Source organism: Chionomys nivalis, chromosome 11 (genome assembly GCF_950005125.1).
Source record: "Chionomys nivalis chromosome 11, mChiNiv1.1, whole genome shotgun sequence".
In the NCBI taxonomy this organism is placed as follows: domain Eukaryota; kingdom Metazoa; phylum Chordata; class Mammalia; order Rodentia; family Cricetidae; genus Chionomys; species Chionomys nivalis.
In genome coordinates this window covers 11,111,135-11,136,260 of record NC_080096.1, presented here as the reverse complement: position 1 = coordinate 11,136,260, position 25,126 = coordinate 11,111,135, and the positions used below count along the sequence as shown (strand labels likewise).

At 50.8% G+C, this 25,126-nt stretch overlaps 1 protein-coding gene across 2 annotated transcripts in view; it reads right to left on the bottom strand.

The window, feature by feature from the left end:
- Positions 1-25,126, bottom strand: part of Plekhm2 (pleckstrin homology and RUN domain containing M2) — a 44,429-nt gene that overhangs the window by 9,097 nt on the left and 10,206 nt on the right. The window contains exons 2-8 of one of the 2 annotated variants that reach the window (XM_057784592.1): positions 9,715-9,821; positions 9,434-9,543; positions 8,864-8,963; positions 8,271-8,358; positions 5,498-5,684; positions 3,919-3,978; positions 704-932 (exon numbers count right to left, since the gene is read on the bottom strand). In XM_057784592.1, the coding sequence (XP_057640575.1) occupies positions 704-932; positions 3,919-3,978; positions 5,498-5,684; positions 8,271-8,358; positions 8,864-8,963; positions 9,434-9,543; positions 9,715-9,821 (881 nt within the window). The remainder of the gene's footprint in view (positions 1-703; positions 933-3,918; positions 3,979-5,497; positions 5,685-8,270; positions 8,359-8,863; positions 8,964-9,433; positions 9,544-9,714; positions 9,822-25,126) is intronic. The other variant, XM_057784593.1, reaches the window with a different exon arrangement.

Genomic DNA, 25,126 nt, shown 5'->3' with positions numbered 1-25,126 from the left:
GGTTTCTAATCCTGGCTGGGCTAAACAAAATGCCCAGAGGCCAGCAAGTGATGGCTGCTGCCAAGGCCAGTCCCTCCAGGGCTTACTCCAAGATGGATGCTTGTGTCCCTCTCAAGGGGAACACTGACCAGGTCATGGTGTCAAAAGGGGTGCTTCTGAGAGGTGCTAAGGCCATGGGGCAGAGCCCTCTGAATGGGACCATGGTACTTATAAAAGAGAGGTGTCTCCAACCTGACACGAGAACACACACAGACAGACACGTGTGGACATGGAGAAGGTCCTCCTCCCAGGGTCTGTGGGCATGGCACCCTCACCTCGGCCTCCAGAATAAAGATCTGATGTGGCCCCGTAAGATGGTGCATGTCTTTATCCAGTACTCAGGAGGCAAAGGCCAGAGGATCTGAGTTCCAGGATGGCCAGGGCTACACAAAGAAACCCTGTCGCGGACCAAAAACAAGTCCCCCCTTCTGTTATTTCTGCCACCTGTCCCCACACTTGGTTACAGCAGCCTGCCCTGGGGCAGATCGTCTGATCCCTTGTGGCCCCAAAACCGTACAAGGTGTGAAGGGGCTGCTTCTTAAGTCTCAGTGATGTCCTCTGCCCTTAGGACAGCCCCTGTCTGCCCTGGATTACATGGTGAGGCCAGAGGTGGACGCTGGGCACTAGGTGCTCACCCACCTTCTCCAGGCCCCTCCCTACTGACCTGATGACTTCAAGCTCTGTACAGGCATCTGGTTGGTCAGGGGTCTGGGCCTCTTCCTTCTCCTGGGAGGTAGCGTGCACAGGGGTGGTGTCAGACGATGATACAGCCTCGGGCTGCTCCTCATTGAAGGGGTTATGGCGTTGGGTGGGGCTCTTGGTGGATGCCTTGCTACTGGTCAGGTCCGAGGCAGTGGAGCGGGGGCCGCTGATGGTATCTGTGAGGTCTCCATCTGTAAGGACAAAGAGACAGGACACACACAGCCCATCAGCTCCCAATTGGGCCTCAGAGGATGCCTTCTCTCAGGGGAGGTGGACGAGTTCCTCCCAGGGAAGCCTGACCACAGTCGCCCTAGTTCAAGAGCAGCAGCCCCAACCCATAGGACATGCAATTGATGCTTTTGGAGCCAAATGATGGGGACGCCCTTTTCTCTGCCATTGGGAGCCCTTAGCGCTCACACTTAGCCAAATTCAGTTAAGGGTCCACAGTGTGAAACAGCTTCTAGACCTAAGCCCTGGGCAGGTGACTGATGCTCCCAGGGTGGCTGGGGCCCCAAGAGCAGACAGGTTGCCTACCTCCTAGGATAACTTCAGAGCCCTCTCCTGTAAGGACTGGGGGTGCCCAGCAACCCCTCAACACCACTCCTTATGCAAAGTGATACCGAAAGTCCTCTGCAAGCCCCTCTCCCCCCCCAGACAACAGGGAACAAAGGAAGCAAGAAGAGCAGAAGAGACAAGGAAAATGAAAGCATGGGCTGGGGAGGGGAACACAGGACCTAGCACCACAGAGAACAGTGACAGACAGATCAGGGACAACAGGATGAGATGCAGAGAGGAAGGGGTGCAAGGGGCTGCCCCCCAAGACACTTTGCAGGCTCTTGGGAGGATATTGACTTTTCTCCCCCAAATCCAACAGTACTCCTGGGGGACCCCTCTAAGGGCGAGCTGGAGGCTGCTGCCTTTCAGTGAGGAGCTGGTCTAACTGGCCTCCTCCACACCCCTCCGTTCTAACTTACGGGACTAGGCGGATGGGGAGCAGCATCGTGGCGAGTATATGGGGCTACTTTCCTGGCGGCAGATAGGAGCTGCCCAGGCAGAGAGCTGAGGCCTGGGACCAGCCGGTGGGACCGCCTGGGTGATGGCAAGGCCACTCATACTCTAACAGTGCACATCTCGCTGGCATTAGCTGTGTGGTAGGGGAGGAACACGCTTCCCGAAGCACACCGGAAGTGCCGGGACTTGCTTGCTGACACAGTACTTTGTTTCTCTTGTTTTAAGTGTCTGCCTTTTCTCATTTTAATCTTTTTGAGATGGGGGAGGATCTTACTATGTGGCCCTGTCTGGCCTGGGACAATCAGCAGTCCTCCTGCCTCAGGAAGGGTCAGAAGAAGGAAACCTCGCCTTCTCACCCCACAGAGGCTCCCACAGGGCAGAGATTTCTACCCGGTGCTTCCCCTGGTATTTGCAGCTGCTTGTGGGAGGGGTCATGAAAGCAAACACAGACCCCAGGACGTGGTAGGTGCCTGGATGCTTAGCATTTTATAAATAAGCTTAAGACCGTGGATCACCCTACCCAGACCTGCTCAGGGTCCCAAGTTTGGATTTGCAACCCCCCTCCTCAAATCTTGCTTTCTTCCAGGCTCAAGGAGACACTGGGGCCTTAGCTAGGTGAGTTGCCAGGGAGCTGGAGAACTCGGAGAGTCACTGCTGCCATGAATATAACCCTGCCTGGGTCTGGCCCGGCCTGAGCAAGCTGGGCCATTAGTTCTTGTGCAAGAACTACCACAGGGCTGCAGAGGAAGGTCAGAGGTCATGGCCTGACTGTCAAGTGATTGTAAAAAGTGTACCAGGAAAGGGTTAGTGGTTAGAGTCAGAGGTAAAAACCAACGCCGACAATATGCTTCAGAAGAGGCCGAGAGAAAGGATGTTAAGGTGGAATTCCAGGTCTCACACTACCTGCACTCAGACACACTCCTCGAAGCTACCTTCTTGGCCGAGAGACACAATTTACCTCTCAGTGTTGGAGCCCATGCCTCTCCAAGCTAAGCTAGTTCATGCTCACATTCCATGGGAAGCATTAGCTCTTGTCCTCAGGGGGAACCCCACCTCAGGCAAGAAGGGGTGCCTGGGGCAGGAGCTCTTTGGGAAGGGTGTGTTGGATAGCCTTCGATTTAAGGAGCAAACATTTACCATATCAAACAGACACTCTACTTGGAGTAAGTCCTGAAACCTTGAAATCACTGTGTGAATTTGTCCAAGCCCAGGTGTGGGTCACAGGCAGAAAAAAATGCCCCCACAATGCTGATGCCCAGAGGGCAGCATAGGAAGTTCAACCTCTTTAAAAGTTCAAAGAGAATCTCCTTGCTGGAAGCTTTCACACTGACTAATTTATGGGGTGGGGCAAGCTTGTGTGTGTGTGTGTTCACAGAGGTCAGAGGGTGCTGTGTGTGTGTATACAGAGGTCAGAGGATGCTGTGTGTGTGTATACAGAGGTCAGAGGATGCTGTGTGTGTGTATATACAGAGGTCAGAGGATGCTGTGTGTGTGTATACAGAGGTCAGAGGATGCTGTGTGTGTGTATACAGAGGTCAGAGGATGCTGTGTGTGTACACAGAGGTCAGAGGATGCTGTGTGTGTGTACACAGAGGTCAAAGGCCATCTTGGGGATATTAGTTCTCTCCTCCCACCATGAGGCTTCCTGGGAAAGAATTCGAGTGGTCATGGTTGGTGGCAAGCGCCTTTGCTTGCCAAACCATTTTGCTAACTCCCTGTGGAGATCTTTAGCTACGCCTGGGCAGTTTCCTCACCTGGATCTCAGTCCATTAGGGACAGCCTGAAAGGACTGAGCCTTCATCTTTCTCCTGGATGCTCGGGTGGTGGATGGGAGCTTACAATATCTGTATCTCAAAGCATAGCTTTTATGGAACAGGTTTGTGCTCCAGTGAGCCAGGCCATCATCTACACCATTAGTATAACGATTGGCCCCGAAATCAGGAGGGTGGCTTGGTGTTTGGGCAACAGTCACTTAGTGACTCCTGAGGTTCCTACGGGCCAAGTTCCCCTACTGCAGAATTCCACCTACTCCAACACCAGCTGTGGCATCGTTATGACCATGGGCATTGTTAAAAGTAATAAGGAGCTGATTCTGAAACATGCAGCAAGCTTGGCGTGGAAACGTTGCAAAACAGGAAAAGAGGGTCACAGAGGACTCTGTCCCACCTTCCCAGTCTGTGCTGGGTACAGACGGCACTGCTGGAAACACATCTCCAAAATCATAATCTATAAAAACGAGGGACAAAACTCAAGATTAGAAACGGGCAGTGGAAGGAGGTCGGGGCAGCAGACGGGAGACACGGGAGAAGAGAGGGGGAAGAACTGGGTACACCTTCTCTAAAAGCCGACTGTGACCTCGACTGTCCTGAGGGCCACTCCTTCCCAACCCAGAGTCTGTTCTGGCACACAAGAACCTGAGTCTCCCTGCCTTCCTTCCCCTGTGGTCCGGAGGTTGAAGTCCCACCCTCTGGCTAGAGTTTGATGGTATAGCCTCCATCCACAGATGGCCTGGCTGCTTCCTCAAGGCCTGTCCATCCCTCTGACCCCATGAGGCCCACTCACGGAGACTGAGTGGCATCTTCACTTATTCCATAAGCAAATAAGCAGTCCAAATCTTTTTACTATTATTAGTTTTTTGAAACACATTTTCATGTAGCATAGGCTGGTCTTGAACTTGCTACATAGCAGAGAATGACCCAGAACTTCTGATCCTCCTGACTACTCCCTAAGTGCTGGGATTACAGGTATGCCCCCATCATGCCTGAGGTGTGTGTGTGTGTGTGTGTGTGTGTGTGTGTGTGTGATGTGTAGCCACCGGCTTGCGGGTGTCACAGTGAGTGTGGCCTGGTGGGTTCCCAGGATCAGTCAGGCTGTCAGGTGTGTGTATGGTGTGGCAAGTGTTTTTGAGCCACCGGGTCATCTCACCAGCCACAAGCTTGGGTTTATACAGTGCTGGGGGTGGAGCCAATGGCTGCATACACGCTAGACCAGCACTCTACTCACTCAGCTACACTGCTAACTCCTGCAATGCAAATCTTGCTGAAGCAAGTCTGAAAGTGGGACACATGACCCATGGCACAAACAGAAACAAAGAATGAGGAAGGTCAGATCTCAAGGGAGGCGACCAGGGGAGCTGAGTGAGTTCTTGAGCCACCTCCCAGGAGGTGAGGCTGAGTGAATGAGATCAGATCAAGACAACCTAGATCTCACTGAAGCGGGGGCAATGGCCAGGTTTATGAACGCCAACACCTAAGATCTGAGGAAGCCAGGGTTATCTAGTAACTGATCAGAGTTGAAAGGACCCACCTAGAGTTTGTCTGACCCATGGAGGGGTACTAGAGGAACTGCCCAAGAAACCATGAGGGTTCCTGCCCTCTCAGACCTCCTGCCTGTCTCTCCTGGGCTTGCACAGCCTCTGTGTAGAACTTGCCACAGGACACCTTTCCCCAGGCAGCTGATGCTCAGCCCTGACTCAGGCAAGTTTCATGGGTGTATTGCTGTGATCCCTCCTTGTTCAGAAGACTGTCCCTGGGCATGAGGCTAGAAACTTCTGGAATGGTTAGGAAGGTACATAGGGCCTGATTTTTTTTTTTTTTTTTAAAGTTACCACAGAAATGAAGATCTCGGAAATGACCAGCTCTGTGAATTCCAAACACCAGAGACATTGTCACCCAGCTGGTCTTAGGAGGCTCTAGAGGTCACTCCAGGGCACAGACCTAGTTCCTTTCGCCCTGGGGCCACTTACCCTCACTAGATGGGGCAATGGCACTGTCATCCCATTCCAGGTTGGTGGAGGTGACAGAGTTAAAGGAGTTGAGGGAAAGGCTGTCTGAGCCATGGACAGAGCTGGGAAGGCGGTCTTCGAAGTCCAGCAGGTACTGAGGTTTATAGTAGTCAGGCATGTAGGGAGCCAGATCTAAGTAAGGGGCATCCTGGGGAGACAGAAGAGGTAGAGAGGGGCGTCAGATAGGAACCTGGGGGCAGCCAGCAAACAAGGCTTAGCAAGTAGTCACCAGAATCAGGACAGGATGGAAGATGGGGATCACACACACACACACACCACATAAATACCATTCACACACAACACAGACAGACACACACACACCACATACATAACACACACACAACACAGAGACAGACACACACATATACCACACACACCCCATCCCACAGATACACACACATACTACACAACACCGCACAATAGATTCATACCAAACAGATAGACATACCACATACACACACCATCCCACAAACACAAACATACACAAACCACGCACACATATCCCACAGATACACACACAACATACACACACATAGACACAGATACACACCCCCACACAGACACCACAGACAAACAGACACACATACCCCCCCAACACACCCCATGCTCTCTTTTCTTAAGGAAATCAAGGTGTTTAGGAGTTAATTGGGAAGTAACTGCCCCATGGAGTAAGGAAAGAGTTTGGAAGCCTTGGATGGATAGGATGTCAGCAGTGCGCAGGAATGCATGCCTGGCTGGGTTCTATCAACAGTGCCGGAAAAAAAAAAAAAAAAAGAAAAAAAAAGAAAAAGGGAAAGAGTCGTAGAAATTTAGTCAGAGCAGCTAACATTCCCTTGATGACTCTCAGCATTAGAATCTCTCTCTTTCTCTCATTTCTATCACTGCTGAGTCCCACCTCCATCTGTTAGGGCCAGAGCAGGGAAAGGGTGTGACCAGATGGGGCAGTAACACTAATCTTGCCACGCCTCCGAGAGGCTCTGGCCTCTTTGGGGTCACTGTCCTTGTACAGGCACTTCCTCTGGCTTGTGGCTTTGCTGTCTATGGTTTGTTACTGTAGTCCGGAAATATTAAATGAGAACTTTCAGAAATAAAAACTGATAGGTTTTCAAAAGTTTTTGGAGCTAGGCATGTGGTATGTGCCTTAATCCCAGGACGTGGGAGGCAGAGGCAGGTGGATCTCTGTGAGTCCAGCCCAGCCAGGAGTACTTAGTGAGATCATGTCTCAATAAAAAATTATTTATCGTGTGACGTCAGCATGCATAATTAATCGGAAAACATTATTTATCATTTATCTTTTATTATTTTGTGTGCATGATGCGTGTGTGGTGGTGGTTGGGGGGACATATACATGCCACAAGATTTGTGTGGAGGTCAGAGGGTAGTTTTGAAGAGTTGCTTCTCTCCTTCCATTTTTATGTAGGATCTGGGTGTTGAACTTGGGTGGACAGGTTTGTGTGTCAAGTGTTTTCACCTGCTGAGCTAAATCGCTGCCCCCCCTTTCTTTTCTTGTTTCTGTTTTGTCCTGGAATTCACTCTGTAGACCAGGGTGGCCTCGACTTCACAGAGATCCGCCTGCCTCTGCCTCCCGAGAGTTGGAATTAAAGGCATGTGCTACCACAACCCAGCTGGCCCCGGTTTTTGTCATTGTATTTCCAATAGGGTTTTATGAATCTTGGGCTGGGCTTGACGTTGCTACACAGCTAAGGGTGACTTTGAACTCTGGATCCTCCTGACTCTCCTATACAAATCATAAGTTTTTTTAAAAATCTAAAACAAAACTCTTATATATTATCCTGCTTTGCCACTATCATTGTTATCTCTTACATAGACTAGCTTTTTAGTTTAATTTTGCTTTTTTGTTTGTTTGTTTGTTCCAGGACGGGTTTTTCTGTGTAGCTCTGGCTGTCCTGGAACTTGCTCTGTAGACCAGGTTGGCCTTGAACTCAGATATTTGTCTGCCTCTGCCGGCTGCATCACCACTACCCAAATTAAGGTTTTATAGTTAAGTGTTGATACGTGTCTGTGTCAGATAATGTGCACTTGTGAGTGCAATACCCTCAGGGGCCAGAAGAGGGCATCAGATTCCCCTGGCACTGAGGTTACAGGTGGTTGTGAGCTGCCTGTCATACAAAGGTATTGGTAACTAAACTCAGGTTCTCTACAAGAGTACTACATGCTCTTAACCACCAGGCCATCCTTCCAGTCCCTGTGTCTAATTTACAAATTAAACTATTACAGAGGAAAAACTACAGCGCATACAGAGTTTGGTACCATCTGTGATGTTAGGGATGGGGGTAGTCTTAGAAAGTGAGCTCCATGACCATGGGAAGGTCTATCTAGTACATGGATGGGATTTGGAGTGGGGTTGAGAGCTCCTGCGGGGAGGCAGAGCCAAGGACACTTGTCAGGGTTGCAGGAATTTGTCTCGGACCTCTCAGACACTCAAGTCTTAAACATAAAGGGGAGAGCCCTTCTGAGCTAAAACACTTGAGGCAAGGTGGTGTTTCCGCATTGTGCAGAGAGGCCGGAAGATGCTGAAGCAGGGCCGTGAGCAAGCCACGAGAGAGAACAGCCTTTCAGCCAAGCCCACGGACCCCAAAGGTGCCCTTTATCTGAAGAAACAGGCGTGGCCAAGTTCAGCCACACCCAACAAGCTCCAGACTAGAAAAATGAAGTCCTTTCCCAGCCCCCTCTCGCCTGCCTCTCTCCAGTATCAAGTTCCCAGGTGTCTCACCAGATCCAGGTCGAACCGAATAAACTCCAGCCCGGACACCAAGGTCAGGAAAAGAGTCAGGTGATCGTGACTGCAGACCAGGGCATTCCTGCCAGACACAGAAAAAACAACCTGAGGATTTCTGAGTCTGGTCACCAGCCTGGTTCAACATCCCCAGAAAGCCTACAGTGTTGAAATTGGATGCATGACAGCCCACCCCTGGAGGGCACCCAGCTCGCTCCGCCAGGCCCCCTCCTCCTCCAGTGTCGCCTGATCTCTTACTGGCTGTGAAGCATACTAGCATCTCCAGAGACGGGCCTGGAGATCAGTGGCTGCTATGAGCACTCTGTCCCTGGAGTGCCCCCAGAAAAAGGGAAGGCAAACGCTGGGCATTTGGTCAGCCTGAGGCTAGGGCAGACACCAGACTGTTTATAGAGCCCAGCTGGGACTCTGGGGGAGAACTCTGAGCTCTCCTGGAGGAAGCCACCAGACTGCCAGCAAGACTCCAAGGCTCTCCGGCATCACTGTCAGGCCCTTGGTGTGTGATATCAAAGCTAGGCCTCTCTGTGTGACAGGCGGTGTTAGGTAGAGATTAGGGAGAGTGTTCCACTCACCTGACATAGTACTTCTGCAGCAGGCCCAGGTTCTCCTGGAACAGCCTCAGGTAGCTCTCCAGGGAATTCTCATTGAGAGCCAGGTAGAGCCAGGCGCGGCCTATAGAGAAGGCAGGAGGAACTCAGTTGCTTTTCATCTGCCAAACAAAGGCCTGTGAAGAACTAGGCAGTCCATAGCCTGTAGGCCAGGCCCGAGCTTGTGGTCAGCCAGAGTGCAGAAGGCAAGATGGTGTTTGGTGGTCGGTGCTTTTTTGAGCTATTCAAGGACATTGCCCCGACCCTGTGGCCTAACACACTTCCCTCATGTGCTTGGCCTGGGACTCCAAAGGAATCCAGTTTTCTTGTGGATCGTGTTCCCCTTCACTTCATCAGTGACACACCCACACCCTGTCACATGTACAGGGAAAAAGTGAGGCTTTGTGGAAGGCGTTGGCATTTGACCTGCCACCACCACCACCGCCACTGCCACCGGACACTACAAAGCAGACGGCTGCGTCAGGCTGACCTGGGCTGGACCTGAGCCACAAGCTCCCCACAGGGAGAGCACAGCTGGCCCCTGGTTCTACTCACTGCGCCCCAGGTTGGTGGCCACGTGCTGTAACACCTCGATCTGCTTGATGGCCTCTCTGCGGGTGAAATGGACCACGAGCACCCAGTAGCCAGAGGAGAGGTCTTGCAATCTGTAGGGCCAGGACAGCAGCTGGGCCTAGGTAGAACCACCTCAGGCCACCAGCCGCTTTCCTTCCATCCCCACCCCAGGACAGAGGCAGACAAGGATGGGAATGCCTCTCAGGGGGGCACCTGGGTCCCCAAACCTGGCTCCATCAGCCCCAAGAGCAGCCTGCACTCACCCGTACAGCAGGGCGTGGTCCAGGTGCTCACACAGGCGCTGCAGGACCTTGTCATGGTTCCGGATAGCAGGGGTCTCGTCCTCACATGCGGCAAAATAGCTCTGCAGCTAGAAGGAAGAGAAATAATGCTGCTGAGGGAAGTTCCAGGCATAGGGTACTCTGGAATGGCCAGCAGAGCTGGCTTCCAACCGGCCTGCTGAGCACTGACCTTGCCTAGGAGGTAGAGGGCAAAGGCTCTCGGGAGGGGCTCTGCATAGACAGCCCTGTGCAGCCTGCACAAGTGTTGGGTGGTACCAAGCTTTGGGGCAGGGCCATAGGCTGCACTTGCTGCCTGGGCACCAAATACAATGATGTCTATATAAGTCAAGCATGCCGGGCGGTGGTGGCGCATGCCTTTAATCCCAGCACTTGGGAGGCAGAGGCAGGTGAATCTCTGTGAGTTTGAGACCAGCCTGGTCTACAAGAGCTAGTTCCAGGACAGGCTCCAAAGCCACAGAGAAACCCTGTCTCGAAAAACCAAAAAAAAAAAAAAAAAAAAAAAAAAAAAAAAAAAAAAAAAATAGAATAAGTCAAGCATGCACAGGCACACACACGCGCGCGCCCCCCCCCCCCACACACAGCCTGTTAGTAAGGCCGGAAAGCATTTGAAAAAGATTCCCAATCAGCCCCTTTTTAAAAAATCATGCATTTACTGTGTAGGCCTGCTTGGAGCTGCCCTCTGCACACACAGAGGTCTGGTAGACCAGATCACCTGCTCTGATGACCTTCCTGCCAGAGGCTGACATGGGCATTGCATTTGCTGAGGAACCTGGCCAGATCTAGGTGTGTGCCAGGTTCATGTCAAGCCCTATGCCAAGAAAGACACTGTTCCCAGGGCTGGAGACAGGAACAGAAAAAGAAGAGGGGAGGGGGGGAACAGAGAGAGGGACAGATGGGCGGGGGAAGTTTGAGATTGCAGATGAGGTTCCCTGAAGAACCCCCGGCTCACCAGGGTGACGCAGGTGGCTGAGTTCTATGCAACCAGATCAGAACCCTCCATTCCTGTTGCCTTTCCAGTGGCCCAGATGGCAAAGGCAAGAAAAAGGCGCAGATCCCCGAGCTCCGGGGTGGGGTTTAAGCTCCAGGGACAACTGGATTCTCAAGTGTGCTCTGGAAGCAGTGACAGAGATGGCCACAGCAGCCGAGATGGGTCAGCCACACCAGGGAGCATGTGCTCTTGGAGGGAGGCCAACCATTCACCTCCCACAACAAGAATAGACTCTTCTCTGTGACCAGAGCAAGCCCAGCCGCCTGGTTGACCAGGGACAGAGTTTAGTCCCAAAGGGTCAGCTCACTTGTCATGCAGGCAGGAGCAGAGGGAGGAGAGCCTTCTGGAGCAGCCAGACGGACTACACCCACAACGCAGCACAGCGGCCTGCTGGCAATGGCTGGAGGCGTTTGGGGCTTTTGTTTTAAATGGTTTCCAATCGGCTATTTAAAATTTTGTGTTATTTGCTGGGTGGTGGTGGCACACATCTTTAATCCCAGCACTTGTGAGGTAGAGACAAGCAGATTTCTGTGAGTTCGAGGCCAGCCTGGTCTACAGAGCAAGTTCCAGGACAGGCTCCAAAGCTCCAGAGAAACCCTGTCTTGAAAAATAAAAAAAAAAAAATGTATTATTTATTTTACGTATATGAGTGTGTTATTTATGTGTATGTCTGTGCACCACATGCATGTCTACTGCCCAACATGGCCAGAAGAGGGCATTGGATCCCCTGGAACTGAAATTACAGATGGTTCTAAGCGGCCATGTGGATGCTGGGCATTGAACCGAGGTCCTCTGCAGGAGCAGCCAGGGCTCTTGCCCCCTTAGCCGTCACCCCAGTCCCTGATGGCACTCTTGCACACTTCAGTGTAGCATCACACTGTCTCATCAGTGACCCTCCCTGACCTGGCCTCAAATCCATGGTCCTCCTGCTTCAGCCTCCAGAGGGCTAGGATTCCAGATGTGTAGTACCACACCTGGTCTGCTTGTCTTTAAAAAGTATATTATTATTATTGACAGGGTCTTAAAGTGTAGCCCCGACTGTCCTGGCACCACCACCGCTCGGCTGTCCTGGAACTTGCTTTGTAGACCAGGCTGGCCTCAAACTCAGAGATCCGCCTGTTATATGCTTAGAGGGACTGACATTTGGGTCCGCACTAGGCAAGACACATCTGGAAAGCTCTGTCTCTGACCATTCCACTCCTGCCCTTCGTCTTCTGTGTTTACTCTTTTGAGCATGAAGCTGAGGGCCACCTGTGTTAGTTCTGGAAGGGTGACCCATTTTCTCACAGTCCAGCCTCTTGCCACCTTATCCATGAGTCAACATGCCCTTTCTGGACTCTTCTTGTGGTTGGTCTGTTGGCTGTTCCCATATCAGCCCCCAGGGTAATTATTTCCCCTTTAATCAGCACTTGGATATGGGCAGAAGCCCTCCTAGCCCCTACCCAGCTATTCTTTTCCAAAATTGTTACTCCAGCCCCCCTTAACATTTCATTTAGTTATTGGGGGCATGTATGTACATGCCACGGTCACACGTGGAGGTCAGAGGACAACTTACAGGAGCTGGGTCTCTCCTCTCACCCCACAGATCCGATCTGGGGATTGAACTCAGGTCGTCAGGTTTGTTGGCAAACACCTTTTTACATGCTCAACTACTTTGCTGACCCCAAGCCTTCCTTCAACAAATCAAAGCTCACCACCATTCCATTTTGAATTTTTTTTTTATTATTTTATGCTGGGCAGTGGTGGTACATGCCTTTAATCCCAGTACTTGGGAGGGAAGGAAGAGGTAGGGGATCTTGGAGTTTGAGGCCAAGCCTGATCTACAAAATGAGTTCCAGGATAGCCAGGGCTACACAGAGAAACCCTGTCTCAAAAAACTGAAAATAATTTTATGTGTATGGGTGTTTTGCCTGCATATATGTCAATTGTATAGATTTTTGTGAGCTGTCGCGTGGGTGCTAGGAATTGAACCCAGGTCCTCTGGAAGAGCAGCCACTGCTCTTAACTGCTGAGCCATTTCTCCAGCAGCCCCCCACTCCACTCTTGAATTTATAATAGAATTACACTGAACCCAGAGATTGTTTACATGGAAGAATACAGACTCCACCCATATACCCTCTGACAGCTGTCTTCAGGTATGTCTTGCACGTATCAAGGTGAGTCGCAAATCTACACATGATATTATGACTCAGAGAGCACTCTGCAACCACGAAACCATTAAAAAAAAAAAAAAAAAAAAAAAAGACATCACGGCCAGTGAGGGAGCTCAGCGTCCAAGCCTGACAACCTGATCTCAATCCTTGGAGCCCACAAGGTAGGCAGAGAGAACTGACTCTCATAAATTGTCCTCTAAACTCTAGACACGTGCCACAACATGTGCACCCCAACACACACCTGCAAAGTAAAGAAAAAAGTAAACTGGAGGAACGCAAACTGCGATGGTGCGGAGGACTGAGGCGGGAAGCAAGTGTTCAGCCTGGCACCGTGCACAGCAGCAGACCTTCAAGAAAGTTACTCGACTTTTCCTACTCATTTTTCCCCTCTCCTTTAAAATGAATTAAAGGGACTTTTAGAGATGAGCTGTCCAGTACAGTGCCTGCTAGCCTTGTGTGGTTGCAAGGCGTTAAATTAAGTCAGGGGGCTGTGAAGTGGCTGCACTTACTTAGAATGTACATGGCCTGAGCTCAATCCCCAGAACCAGACATAATGCACATTTTAAAAAGCAAAGCAAAATCGAAGCTAACTTAAAAACGACAGAATGCCCACTCTAGTAGCACCAGTCATATTTCAAGTGCTCAGCAGTCACCAGAGCAAGCAGCTCTGCCCTGGTTGTCACATCAGGCTGTCCTGCTGGCTGCTGCTGGCTTAGGGGTCAGGTAAGAAAGAGCATCCGAGAGGCTCAGCACAGCTGGTGAGCAGCACGTGGCAAAACATGAGCTGAGATGACCAATAACAGTGAAGCCGGATTCTCTGTCATACTAATGGCGGAGCACCTGGCTAAGCACACACTTCCGCCCTCAGTAACTATTCTATCAGCAGTGGTTTCTACTCTTCAGGCATCCTTTTTTTAAAAAAAAAAAATAATAATTTGTGTGCACGTGTTTTAGTTTCATTTCATTTCTGTTGTAGTGATGCGTCATGTTGACTAAAGTCAACTTAGGAAGAAAGGGCTTATCTTCGCTCACAATTCCAGGTCCATGACCTTCACGGTGGGGGAAACCAAGGCAGCAGAACGTGACGTATCACATCCACAGTCACTGGCAGAGAGACATGGATGTGTGCTTGCTAGCTTGAGCTCAGGTCCCCCTGCTTAAGGAATGGTGCTGCTCACAGTGGACCGGCTCTTCCCACACCAGCTAACCTAACCAAGACCATCCTCTAGATGTGCCTACAGGCCAGCCTCGATCTAGGAAATCCCTTGCTGAAACTCATTCCAGATGGTGTCTGTCACACTGACAGTTAACATGAATCATCACAGCATGTGTGTGCATAGTGTACATGTGTGAAAATCTCTGTGTGTGCATATCTGTGTATGTGCATGGTGTACATGTGTGAATATCTGTATACATGGTATGTGTGTGTGCATATCTCTGTGTGTGCATGATGTATTTGTGTGCATGGTGTGTGTATGTGTGTATTTGTGTGTACATGGTGTATGTATATGGATGGTGTATGTGTGTTTAACTGTGTGTGTGCATATCTCTATCTGTGTGTGCATGGTGTATGTGTGTACATGATGTTTGTGTATATGTGCATAACTGTGTGGGTGCACATCTGTGTGCGTGCATGGTATATGTGTGTGCAGATCTCTATATCTGCATATCTGTGTGTGCGTACATCTATGTATGTGCATGGGAAAAAGGGCAGATATCGACAGTGAGCATCTTCTGCAATTATTTCTCAAGATTTAAAAAAAATCTTTTTTTAAAGACTTATTTATTATGTTATAGTGTTCTGTCTGCATGAATGCTGCAAGCCAGAAGAGGGCACCAGATCTCATAGATGGTCTGATGTGGTTGCTGGGAATTGAACTCAGGACCTCTGGAAAAACAGCCAGTGTTATTAATCACTGAGCCATCTCTCCAGCCCCACCTTTCTTGTTTTGAAACAGGGTCTTGCTATGTAGCCCTGGCTGTCCTGGAACTTGTTATGTAGCCCAGGCTGGCCTTAAACTCAGAGAGCCATCTGTCACAGACTCCCAAGCGCAGGAAGAAAGGCCTGCATCACTCTGCCAGGCTACCTACCTATTTTTTTTTTTTTTTTAAGACAGAGTCTCTGAACCAGGAGCTTACCGATTGGCTAAGCTAAGCTAGTTGCCAGTAGGTTCCAGATTCTGCCTGACTCTGCCCCACTAGCTCTGTAACTACGCTGGGAGCCACCATGCCTAGCTTTTCAGTGGGTCCTGTAATCGGCACTCAGTCCTCATGCTTGCAAGGTAGGCGCTTCACCAGCTGAGCCATCTCCTTGGCTCCCTTAGGCTGGTTTAGAATTTCTGTTATCTGAAGGGGTTCGGTCTGGCGCTGGCGCTAAGCCAGGCACAGATCTTGAGACAAGCAGGAAGAAGAATGCCCATGCGTCGATAACGCAAGAGCTCAAGGAGCTGCGTCAACAGCTCGAGTTCATCCGCCAGGAGCTGGTCAGCAGAGCGGGCACAAAGGTAAACAAGCAGCAGAGGTGCTCTCTGAGCCAGGAGAAGCGGCTGGCAGCCACCTCTCACGGCCGTAGGTCTGGGACAGCACACAGTGGATGAGGACTCCAGAGTGATGGAGCCGGGAGACCGGACATAACGAGCAGCCTATACGTGCAGCTGGCATCTTTTATGCCGAATAAGTCTGGTTGCAATCGATATCTTTCGATAATGCTAATATCAGCTATAATCAGATCTGTCCTGGGATCAGATGCGGGTTACATGCTCTCACTGTGGGACCATGGGTTACCCAGCTGCTTCAAACTCAGTTTCTAATGGCTTCCAGGAGGCTTCAGGCAACAGTAACACCTCAGTCATCAAAGGACCAGCCAGGCAGTGGTAGTGCACTCCCTCCATCCCAGCACTCTGAAAGTAGAAGCAGCAGGATCTTGTGAGTTCAAGGCCAGTCTGGTCTACAGAGTGAGTTCCAGGAAAGCCAAGACAACACAGAGAAACCCTGTCTCAAAAAACACCAGACAAAAATCAAAGGGCCTCATAAACACTTTACAAGTGTGAACGGCACAATGCTGACGACAGCGACTCAGAGACACCATTTAATCCTCGCAGCCGCACCGTAGCTGCGGTCACACAGCTAGTAATCGGCACAGCCAGATCTTAAACACAAGTATTTTCATCACGCTTGGGTTCAAAATCCCTGAACAAACGTCAGAGTTCCAGGTGTGGTGGTGCACGTTGTCATCTCAGCACTGGAGACTGAGCTAGCTTAGGCTACACGGGCAGCCCTTACCTCAAAGACCAACACAGAGCAAGCAAACAAAAGTGAAGACTGTTGACATTTTCTTCTAAGCCAGGTGGCAGTGGCGCACGCCTTTAATCCCAGCACTTGGGAGGCAGAGACTGGTGATCTCTGTGAGTTTGAGGCCAGACTGTTCTACAAAGCAAGTTCCAGGACAGCCAGGACTGTTTCACAAAGAAACCCTGTCTCAAAAAAACCAAAAAAAAAAAAAAAAAAAAAGAAAGTTATTTTCTAATATATTTTAAGAGAGTCCAAGAAAGAAACAGTCAGTGTAGGTCCCAAGAGACAGCTCAGGGGTCAAGACCATCCTTGCAGAGGACCTGGGCTCACGACCATCTGTGACTGCAGTTACAGGGGACCCAGTGCCCTCTTCTGGCCTTCATGAGCAGCTGGCACACACGTGGTGCACAGACACACATGTAGGCAAAACATTCACACATGCAAAATAAAAATAAGTAAATCTTTAAAAGCCTGTACAGTTGAGCCTGTTTCTTGGATGATGGTCCAGAGCCGTGGGAAACCACAGACCTGTGACTCCCTCCTTGTGTCTCCCGAGTCTCACTTCTGGGGAAAACTCACCCTGCTGATCAGAGGGTTTCCCCTGGGCGAAGGCAGAAGGTTTCAGAGTTGGCAGAACACACCGTTCTGTGTGTGTTATCTGTGCTGCCTTGGTGTGACGGTGATAGAATCCAGCAGCTACCACAGAGGTTAAACAGCCAGAAAGGGGTCCATAGCTCTGAGTAGAAAATGATGCTGGCCCACGGCCTAAGGTCTTGAGAGAGGTGGCAAGCAGCACACACTGGGACAACTGGGCAGTGAGAGGAGCCGTGTCTCCTAAGGTCAGTTCAGCAGAGGCCAGAAGTGGGTGGCGCAAGTCTTCAGGAGTCATACAGTACAGTAAACACTACTAACTACCTAGTATATATGGATATGAACATTCCCCCCATCGCAGGCCAATATGGCAGCCCGGGGCTCAAAACCAGGGCCTTGTGCATGCTAAACAACCAGACGACACCGAATACATCCCTAGCCTCAGATCCCATGCTTCACAGAAATCTACAACGTCCTGGCATCTGGAACACTTACATTCTGGTGCTAAGGATAAACTATATGAAACTATACATTCCATACAGCATCAGGGATGATAAATACTACTTTAAAGCAAAGAAGGGCATGGGCCTGTTGCTCATTCTGGACCAGGGATGATCCCTCCCTGGATGGACGATCACTGAGGATTCTAAGGGACGAGAACAGGAGCAAAGGTCCCGAGGCAGGAGCAACAGTGAAGTTGATTTGGCTGAGCTCAGGGAAAGGATGGGAGTCGTATGGGATGTGGCCACCAAAGGGCTTCCTGCTTCATCTCCAGTTTGATGTGAAGCTGCTAAAGACTTGAGCAGCAGAAGACGACTTGGTCGGATGTGTGTCACAGGCAGTGCTTGGTTGGGAGAGGGGACCAGGGCAATGGCACCAGGGCAGCCGTGGTGGTGGAGGAAGTGGGGAGGGGTCAGACAGAGGAAGGGGGGGAAAGTGGTGTCCAGGGGCTCATCCACGGCTGAGGAAAGGAAGCCATGGCGAGTCCAGGCTTTCTGGTCCCAGCCACAGAATGGTCCCATTCATAGATCAGGTGGCACTCTGCCATGAGACGTGAAAGGGGAGCTTTCCAGGAGGTGGTGGGGAAATGGGCTGAGATGCTGAGGTCAGGGAAAGGTCCTCCGAGTGTTGCCCAGGGGGTGCCAGCCTTCGACTAGGGCACTCCACAGGGCACTTGAAGAACTTGAGAAATACAGCGATACCCAGGCCCCTTCCTGGACCAATACAGCAGAGTTTGTAGATGGCCACACACTGTCTTTCTTTCAGCAACCCCAGGAAGTCCCATGCAAGGCCAGTGTGCTATGGGCACAGCAGGCGTGAGGTCCCGCGGCAGGACCACCACTAAGTGATCCAACATGGCTGCAGCCAGCAGCTGACAGGGTGGGTGACTGAGAGCAGCGGGGCGGCAGAAGTCAGATCAGATAGCATATGCTGCAGAAGCCACGGGAAAGAATTTCCAGACAGAGGGCACCATGGGTTCCCCGGGTCACAGTGGCCAAGGACCTTGACAAAGCCTGGGCTGAGGGGCAGGGGAGTGCCACTGAACATGTTTTGAGTAAACAAGGAGTTTTTAAAGGACTGCAATCATTGGAACTCAATACCCAGCAGGTTCTTGATCTTTCTGCTTTGAGTCAGGGTCTCTTGTAGCACAGGCTGGGCTTGAACTTGCTATGTAGCCCAGGATGACAAACTTCTGATCCTCCTGCCTCCATCTCCCAGGTGCTGAGATTATAGACTTGGTTGAGCCTGGTTTATGCAGTGCTGGGATGGAACCCAGGACTCCATGGGTGTCAACCCTGCTCTTGGCCAATTGAGCTGTGACCCCGCCCTGATGGCATTAGGGATATTTGCCACCAGTTTTCTCCCCAAGACAGGGTTTCTCCGTGTAGCCCTGGCTGACCTGGAACTTATTATGTAGGCCAGGTTGGACTCGAAATCATGGAGATCCGCCTGCCTCAATCTCCCAAGAAATAAAACTAAAGGCATGCACCACCACCACAGCTATTATCACTGATTTCTAAAGGAGGTAATTGTGGTATCAGGCCCTGTGGGAAGAACTGTTTATAGGCAACGCACACTGAAGGTGCTATGGATGACAAGAACATGTTCAAAATAACAGGAAAATAAGACAGCCGAGAGAAAGGGCAGAGAGGAAGGAGGGGCCCCAAGAACAGTTGGCGACAAATACCAAAAACTCCTTTGACCGGTTTTGCTAAAAAGATGGCGGGAAAAACAGGTGGAACAAGAAAGTTGGCCTCCTGTGACAGACACAGGTGGGCTGGTATGCTTGACAATGGGACTGTAAGAAAGTTCCCACCAGAGGAAATTTAAAACCATCAAGGGCTGGAGAGATGGCTTGGTGGCTGAGGGCACTGGCTGCTCTTCCAGAGGACCTGGGTTCAAATCCCAGCACTCACATCAGGTGACTCACAGCTGTCTGTAGGGAAGCCAATCTCAGTTTTCTGGCCTCTGTAGGCACAAGCACACACATGGCATACACTTACAAGACAAATAAAATAAAACCAAAAAAGCAAAATCAGCTGAGCCAAAGAGGGACTATTATACTATTCTGTAAAGCTGCCCATTTTAAGGCTGCCTGTTCCCAGACCACACCCTGTACTAGCTAAGCTGATTACTCTGTCCTCCATTTGGGGGTGTGCGCTTGCCTGGTTCATCCTCAACTCCCTTAAAGCCAGGAAAATGCACTCTTTGAGCGCCCCAGGGAGACTGGTCATCACATGACTGCAGTAGCCCCGTGACTTCAGGGAACCACGGGTGGCACTCACCACTGGGCCAAGAGCTGTCTGACGCACAGCATTCTGATGGGGCGGGTTCCACTCTCTGTCCTGAGACCTCTCCTATAGACAAGTGCCGTAGGACAACACCGATTCCAGGACAGGCGTCAAAGCTACACATAGAAACCCGGTCTCGAAAAACCAAAACCAAAACCAAACCAAAACACTGAATCCCATGACAGGTCTCGTGCAACCCTTCTGGGTTGGTTAAAGGGTAGCTGTGTAAGATCATAAATGACCCAGCACAAAGATGGGAGCAGGTGACCTCTCTTCTTGTGTCCTAGTCAGTCAGGCCTGAAAGGGGCCACAAAGCTGTCCAGACACAGAGATACCCAGGTTCCAGCTCTGCCACTGGCTGAGGCTGCCCTGGGCATAAAGTGGGTCCTACTCGTGTCTTTACAGGGCAGGATAAACCCTGCTTCAACAACATCAGCAGAGTGTGCAAGGCGTGATGGACCAGGGCTGTACAAAGGCTGCTAGAAGGCTCCCGAGCTGTGCGTGCGCATCTCACACCTGAAAGTCACAAGGCAGCCTGGCTCCTAAGCCTGCCCCATCCTTGCGCCTGCCTCATCCCTGCTCAGAGGGTACAAACCTAGAAAAATAAAAGAAACAGCCTGGCAACATGGAAGACGCATCTCTCTTCTGCTGCCGGGGGGGGGGGGGGGTAGGGAGGTGCCCGTGACAGCAGCCTTCCTGATGGCCTCACGGAGAACACGCATATTCTGAGGGCCCACTGCTAAGAGAGCTGAGATTCCAGATCTAGAAGCAAATGAAGGACGGGTGCTGCCTCCTGTTACCCTTTACATGATTAGGTCGATGGGAGTCACGCTTAAATGAGCTCAAATGAGCGCTGGAGCAGACAGAGCAATCCTCTGGGGGTCCTCGGTCTACATGTGAAGCTTCCCTCACTCAGTGCTGTGGCCAGGTGTGCGAGCAATCGTGTCCCAGAAGTGACAGCGCTACGTCTGCCCTACGGTTTTGAATTCTCTTCCAGGCACGGTCACTGACCGGACAGACGGCAGGACTTTCTGTTTGTGCCATTTTGAGTCAGGGTGTCTCACTGTGTGCGCCAGGTTGGCCTCAGGTTTGCAATCTTCTCACCTCAGCCTGTCAAGTGTTGGGATTGCTGTGTGTCCAACCCCTCTGGTGGCCATCACAGACACTTGCTCTTTCTGACACAGGTCCTCGGAGGAACAGGACTGAGCCATACAACACCATTTATCATCTTGGGAATCGGGGTGTCCTCAAATTCTGATCCCTAAACTTCTCAAGAAGAGGTCAAAAGAGAATATGTCCAACCAGTGACAGATGGAGAAGAGCCAGTGTGACTATGTCCCTTCAGGGGGACCTCCATAAATCTGATCCTTTTAAAGCTTTTCATATGTGGAGCTTTGAATATGAATGGCCCCCATAGGCTCATATATTTGAGCGCTTGGTCACCAGGAAGTAGAACTGTTCAGGAAGGATTAGAAGGTGTGGCCTTTTGGAGGAAGTGTGTCACTGGGGGTGGGCTGTGAGATTTCAAAAATCCACGCCAGGTCCATGTCTCTCTCTCTACTTATGGATCAGGATGTAGTCTCAACTACTTATTGAGCACCATGCCTGCCGCCACGCTCCTGCCGCCACGCTCCCCACCACAATGATAATGGACTGAGATTTGGAAATAGTAAGCAAGCCCCCAGTGAAATGCTTTCTTTACAAGAGTTGCCTTGGCCATTGTGCCTCTTCACAGCAATTGACACTGAATACAATAGGTTACTCAGGTTGGCCTTGAACTTGAGATCCTCCTGCCTCAGCTTCCCAATGAGATTGCATTTCAAACTTTTGCAACCAGGCCCAGCTTAATATTGATCAGAAGTCTGGACCATCTTCAGGCACAGATGCCTTGAAGGGAAAGACTGGTACCCATCACCTAGTCTATCAAAAACAGATATATAGGTGTATGGTAAAATGCACAAACAAGGTAACCAAGGCAGACGGTTTTTTTCTTTTAATGAAGCTTCTTTAGGGGTGTGAAAGGGGATCTATGCAGCCAAGGATGATCGTGAACGTCCCTTCCTCCTGCCTCAGCTTCCCGAATGCTGAAGTTAGAGGTGTCCACCATCACGCCTGGCGAGCACAACCCAAGCCTTACGCAAGCTAGACAGGCTCTTCCCCACCCCAACCAACTGAGCTGCATCCCCAGTTCCACGAAGCTCCTTAAGAACAATAATGCCTGTGTCATGTGATCCAAGGAGCAGAACACCACTGCCAACAGCAGGGTCTTAGTCAGGACCGGATGCTGGCCAGGGTGGAAGAACTCTGACATCCAAGTGTTTCTAAGACAACCATCTGGCCATCAACAGTTTCCCACGGCCTCAGTAAAAATGCCCCATGCAGGATGGCATGTGAAAGGCGAGAGACCCGGAGAGTGGGGGCAGTGTGTGACAGCAAGCAAAGTGAGCATGCGCGCACACACACACACACACACACACACGCGCGCACACACACGCACACACACACTGCAAAGTCAGAAAAATAACCCCTGGACCAGATCCCTCGCTTTATGGCCGAGGAAGGCAAAGACATGTTCCATACCACCTGGCCACATGTGCTGAGACCCCAGAGTTGGCTCCCCTGCCTCTATCCCACCTGAGATAAAGCACGGGTTTCAAGGGGCTTAGTAACCTGGGCCATGGTGCTGGAATGTTCTAGTTGCTTCCTTCCTCCCCAGCATTAGCGTACAGCCCCCGGCTGTCTGCAGCTCCAACAACACCTGCAAAGCTTCTGACTCAGTCTCCTGGTTTTACAGTCTCTACCCTAAGGTCCCACTCCACTTTACCCTGGAACGGATTCCCAGTGACAGCCAGTTACAGTGGCCCACGGAGCCGGAGAGCGCAAAAATCACCCTGCATGAAAACCAATGAGAGACCTTGAGATTCACACAGGGCCAGTCTCGTTTCCTCATGGGCACGGCACTCCTGATTTGAGCTGATGTCTCTGGGGGGCAGTCACCCCTAAAGGGTCTGTTGGCCCTATCCTGCGTTGTCCTTGAACCAATACTGGTAAAACTAGAGCTTCCTGAACACACAACATCTGGGTCCTACAGCTTTCCCGCCGCCTCCCAAATCCCTGCTCGCAGCCCCGCACGGCAGCAGACACTACACTAGGCTGGCAGATCCTCTGAGAAGCAGCTGAGGGAAAAAGGAAAACAGGTTCTGGAGTTTGTGTGTGTGCCTTGTTTAGGCTGGAATGGTGTCTGAGGGGACAGACCTCTTAGGTAAACTGACAGAATGTGGTTTCTAAGAGCCTGGGCTGGGGACGCAGCTCAGTTGGGAAAGCACTCGCTGAGTATGCAAGAGGCCCAGTGTCCACGTCCCAGTACCACACACATCAGAGACACACGCCTGTAACACAGTGGAGGGAGGAGGTCAGACGTTCAGTCACTCTCAGTAGTACAGGGAATTTGAGGCCATCAGGGATACATGGGACCCTATCTCAAATAATAATAATAATAATAAAGGGCCGGAGAGTTGGGTCAGTGGCTAAGAGCACCAGCTGCACCAGGCCGTGGTGGCGCGTGCCTTTAATCCCAGCACTTGGGCAGAGGCAGGTGGATCTCTGTGAACCCGTGACCAGCCTGGTCTACAGAGTGAGTTTCAGGATAACTAGGCTGTGTTACACAGAGAAACCCTGTCTTAAAAAACAAACAATAAATAACTAATTTTGCTCTTTTTCTGAAAACAAAAATTTTGTGTATAAATTGTTTCACCTGCATCTGTGTATGTGGCCATAGCATGTCTAGAACCTCAAGAGGGCATTGGATCCCCCAGAATTGGAGTTAAAGATGGTTGTGAGCCATTATGTCAGGCTGGGAACCAAGCCAGAGTCATCTGCAAGAGCAGCCAGTGCTCCTAACAGCTAAGCCATCTCTCCAGCCCTCAAAACAATTCTTTAAGTAGTTGAAAACTTTTTCCAGGAAAGAGACTGCCCAGACTGCAAAGTCCTCTCCCACTAGCCTGAGGAACCCCTTTGGGAGGAACCAAGGTCAAGGGTCCCTGGCAAACACCAGAGGCCCAAAAGGCAGGCACTGGCGGGTTCTCCTCCATTCTTCTAGGGTGGCGCTGGCAGAGGCTGGCAGATACCCTGCCTGTTTTTTCAGTCACCGGTGCTGTAGGCTATGCTGATGCAGGGGAGGGATCTCTCAAAGCCTACTGTAAACCCGGCTCCCAAGCTGCACCTTCCTTGCCTCTCTGCTCTCTTTCAGTTCCCTTTCCTCTCTCCACTGTGTCTGCGTGACCCCACAAGGGCTTCCCCCACCAAGCAGTGTGCTACCAAAGGAAAATGGCCACCAAGGTAACTGTCTAAATACAGTGTTAGTCTGGAGAACATGGCGGAGAGAGACCCTTCTCCAGTCCAAGGCCCATGCAACGCCATGGTCTAGTCAGATAACATTACAGGCTGAAAACGCAAACGCAGGGGTGAGGAAGCCAGCCAGGAACATTATAGCTTACAAACCAAGGTTACTTAAGGATAGGGGAGAGGGCTTGGGATACACATCCAGACACTGTAATTCTTACTTTTTTACATGGCCAGAAGGTATAGTGCATGCCTTAAGTCCCAGAAGCAGGGAGATCTCTGTGAGTTCAAGGCCAGCCTGGTCAGAGAACCCTGCCTCAAAAAACAAACACAAACTAAAGACTTTTTTTTTTTGGTTTTTTCGAGACAGGGTTTATCTGTGGTTTTGGAGCCTGTCCTGGAACTAGTTCTTGTAGACCAGGCTGGTCTCGAACTCACAGAGATCCGCCTGCCTCTGCCTCCCGAGTGCTGGGATTAAAGGCGTGCGCCACCACCGCCTGGCTAAAGACTTATTTTTTATGTTTGTGTGTGGGGAGGTATGCAGAAGTCAGGGGACCATCTCTAATGTCTGTTCCTCAGGAACACTGTCCACTTTGGGGTTTTTGAGCTAAGGTCTCACATTTGACCTGGAATTTACTGGATGGGCGGGGCTGACTAGCCATCAAGCCCAGGACCTTGCTGTCATCGCCTCACCAGGTGACGCAAGCATGGTCCTATGGCAGCCTTTTACAGTGGGTTCTGGTGATCACACGCTGGTCCTTGCACACTTCACTGACTGACCTATCCCCATAGAGCCCCCACTGCCACCTCCCTCGTGTTTGACCCTAGAACGTACCCCTGTTTCCCAGGATTGGCTCACTGCTGATCCCTAGCGAAACAAAGTCACCTGGCAAATTCATAAAACGCAAATCGTTTATAACATAGCAGGCCAGCCCACAAGGCTAACCCATGGAACGGGGAGCAGAGAGTGCAGTAGCGGACACACGAGCAAAGTATCATGACGCACACGTATGAGTGTCGTGATGGAATCCATTGTTTGATACATTACAAAGACTGACCTAGAAGACACGATTATCATTTTAAGGTGGACATCATAGAGAAATGGAAAAAAGCAGGAGCCAGAAAACTGGTTCCAAGGTCAACCCTGTTCTTTCTGAGATTAATGGCTTTGGACACCCTGCCTCTCTGAGTCTACCCTGCATGAGGCAGGCAACAAG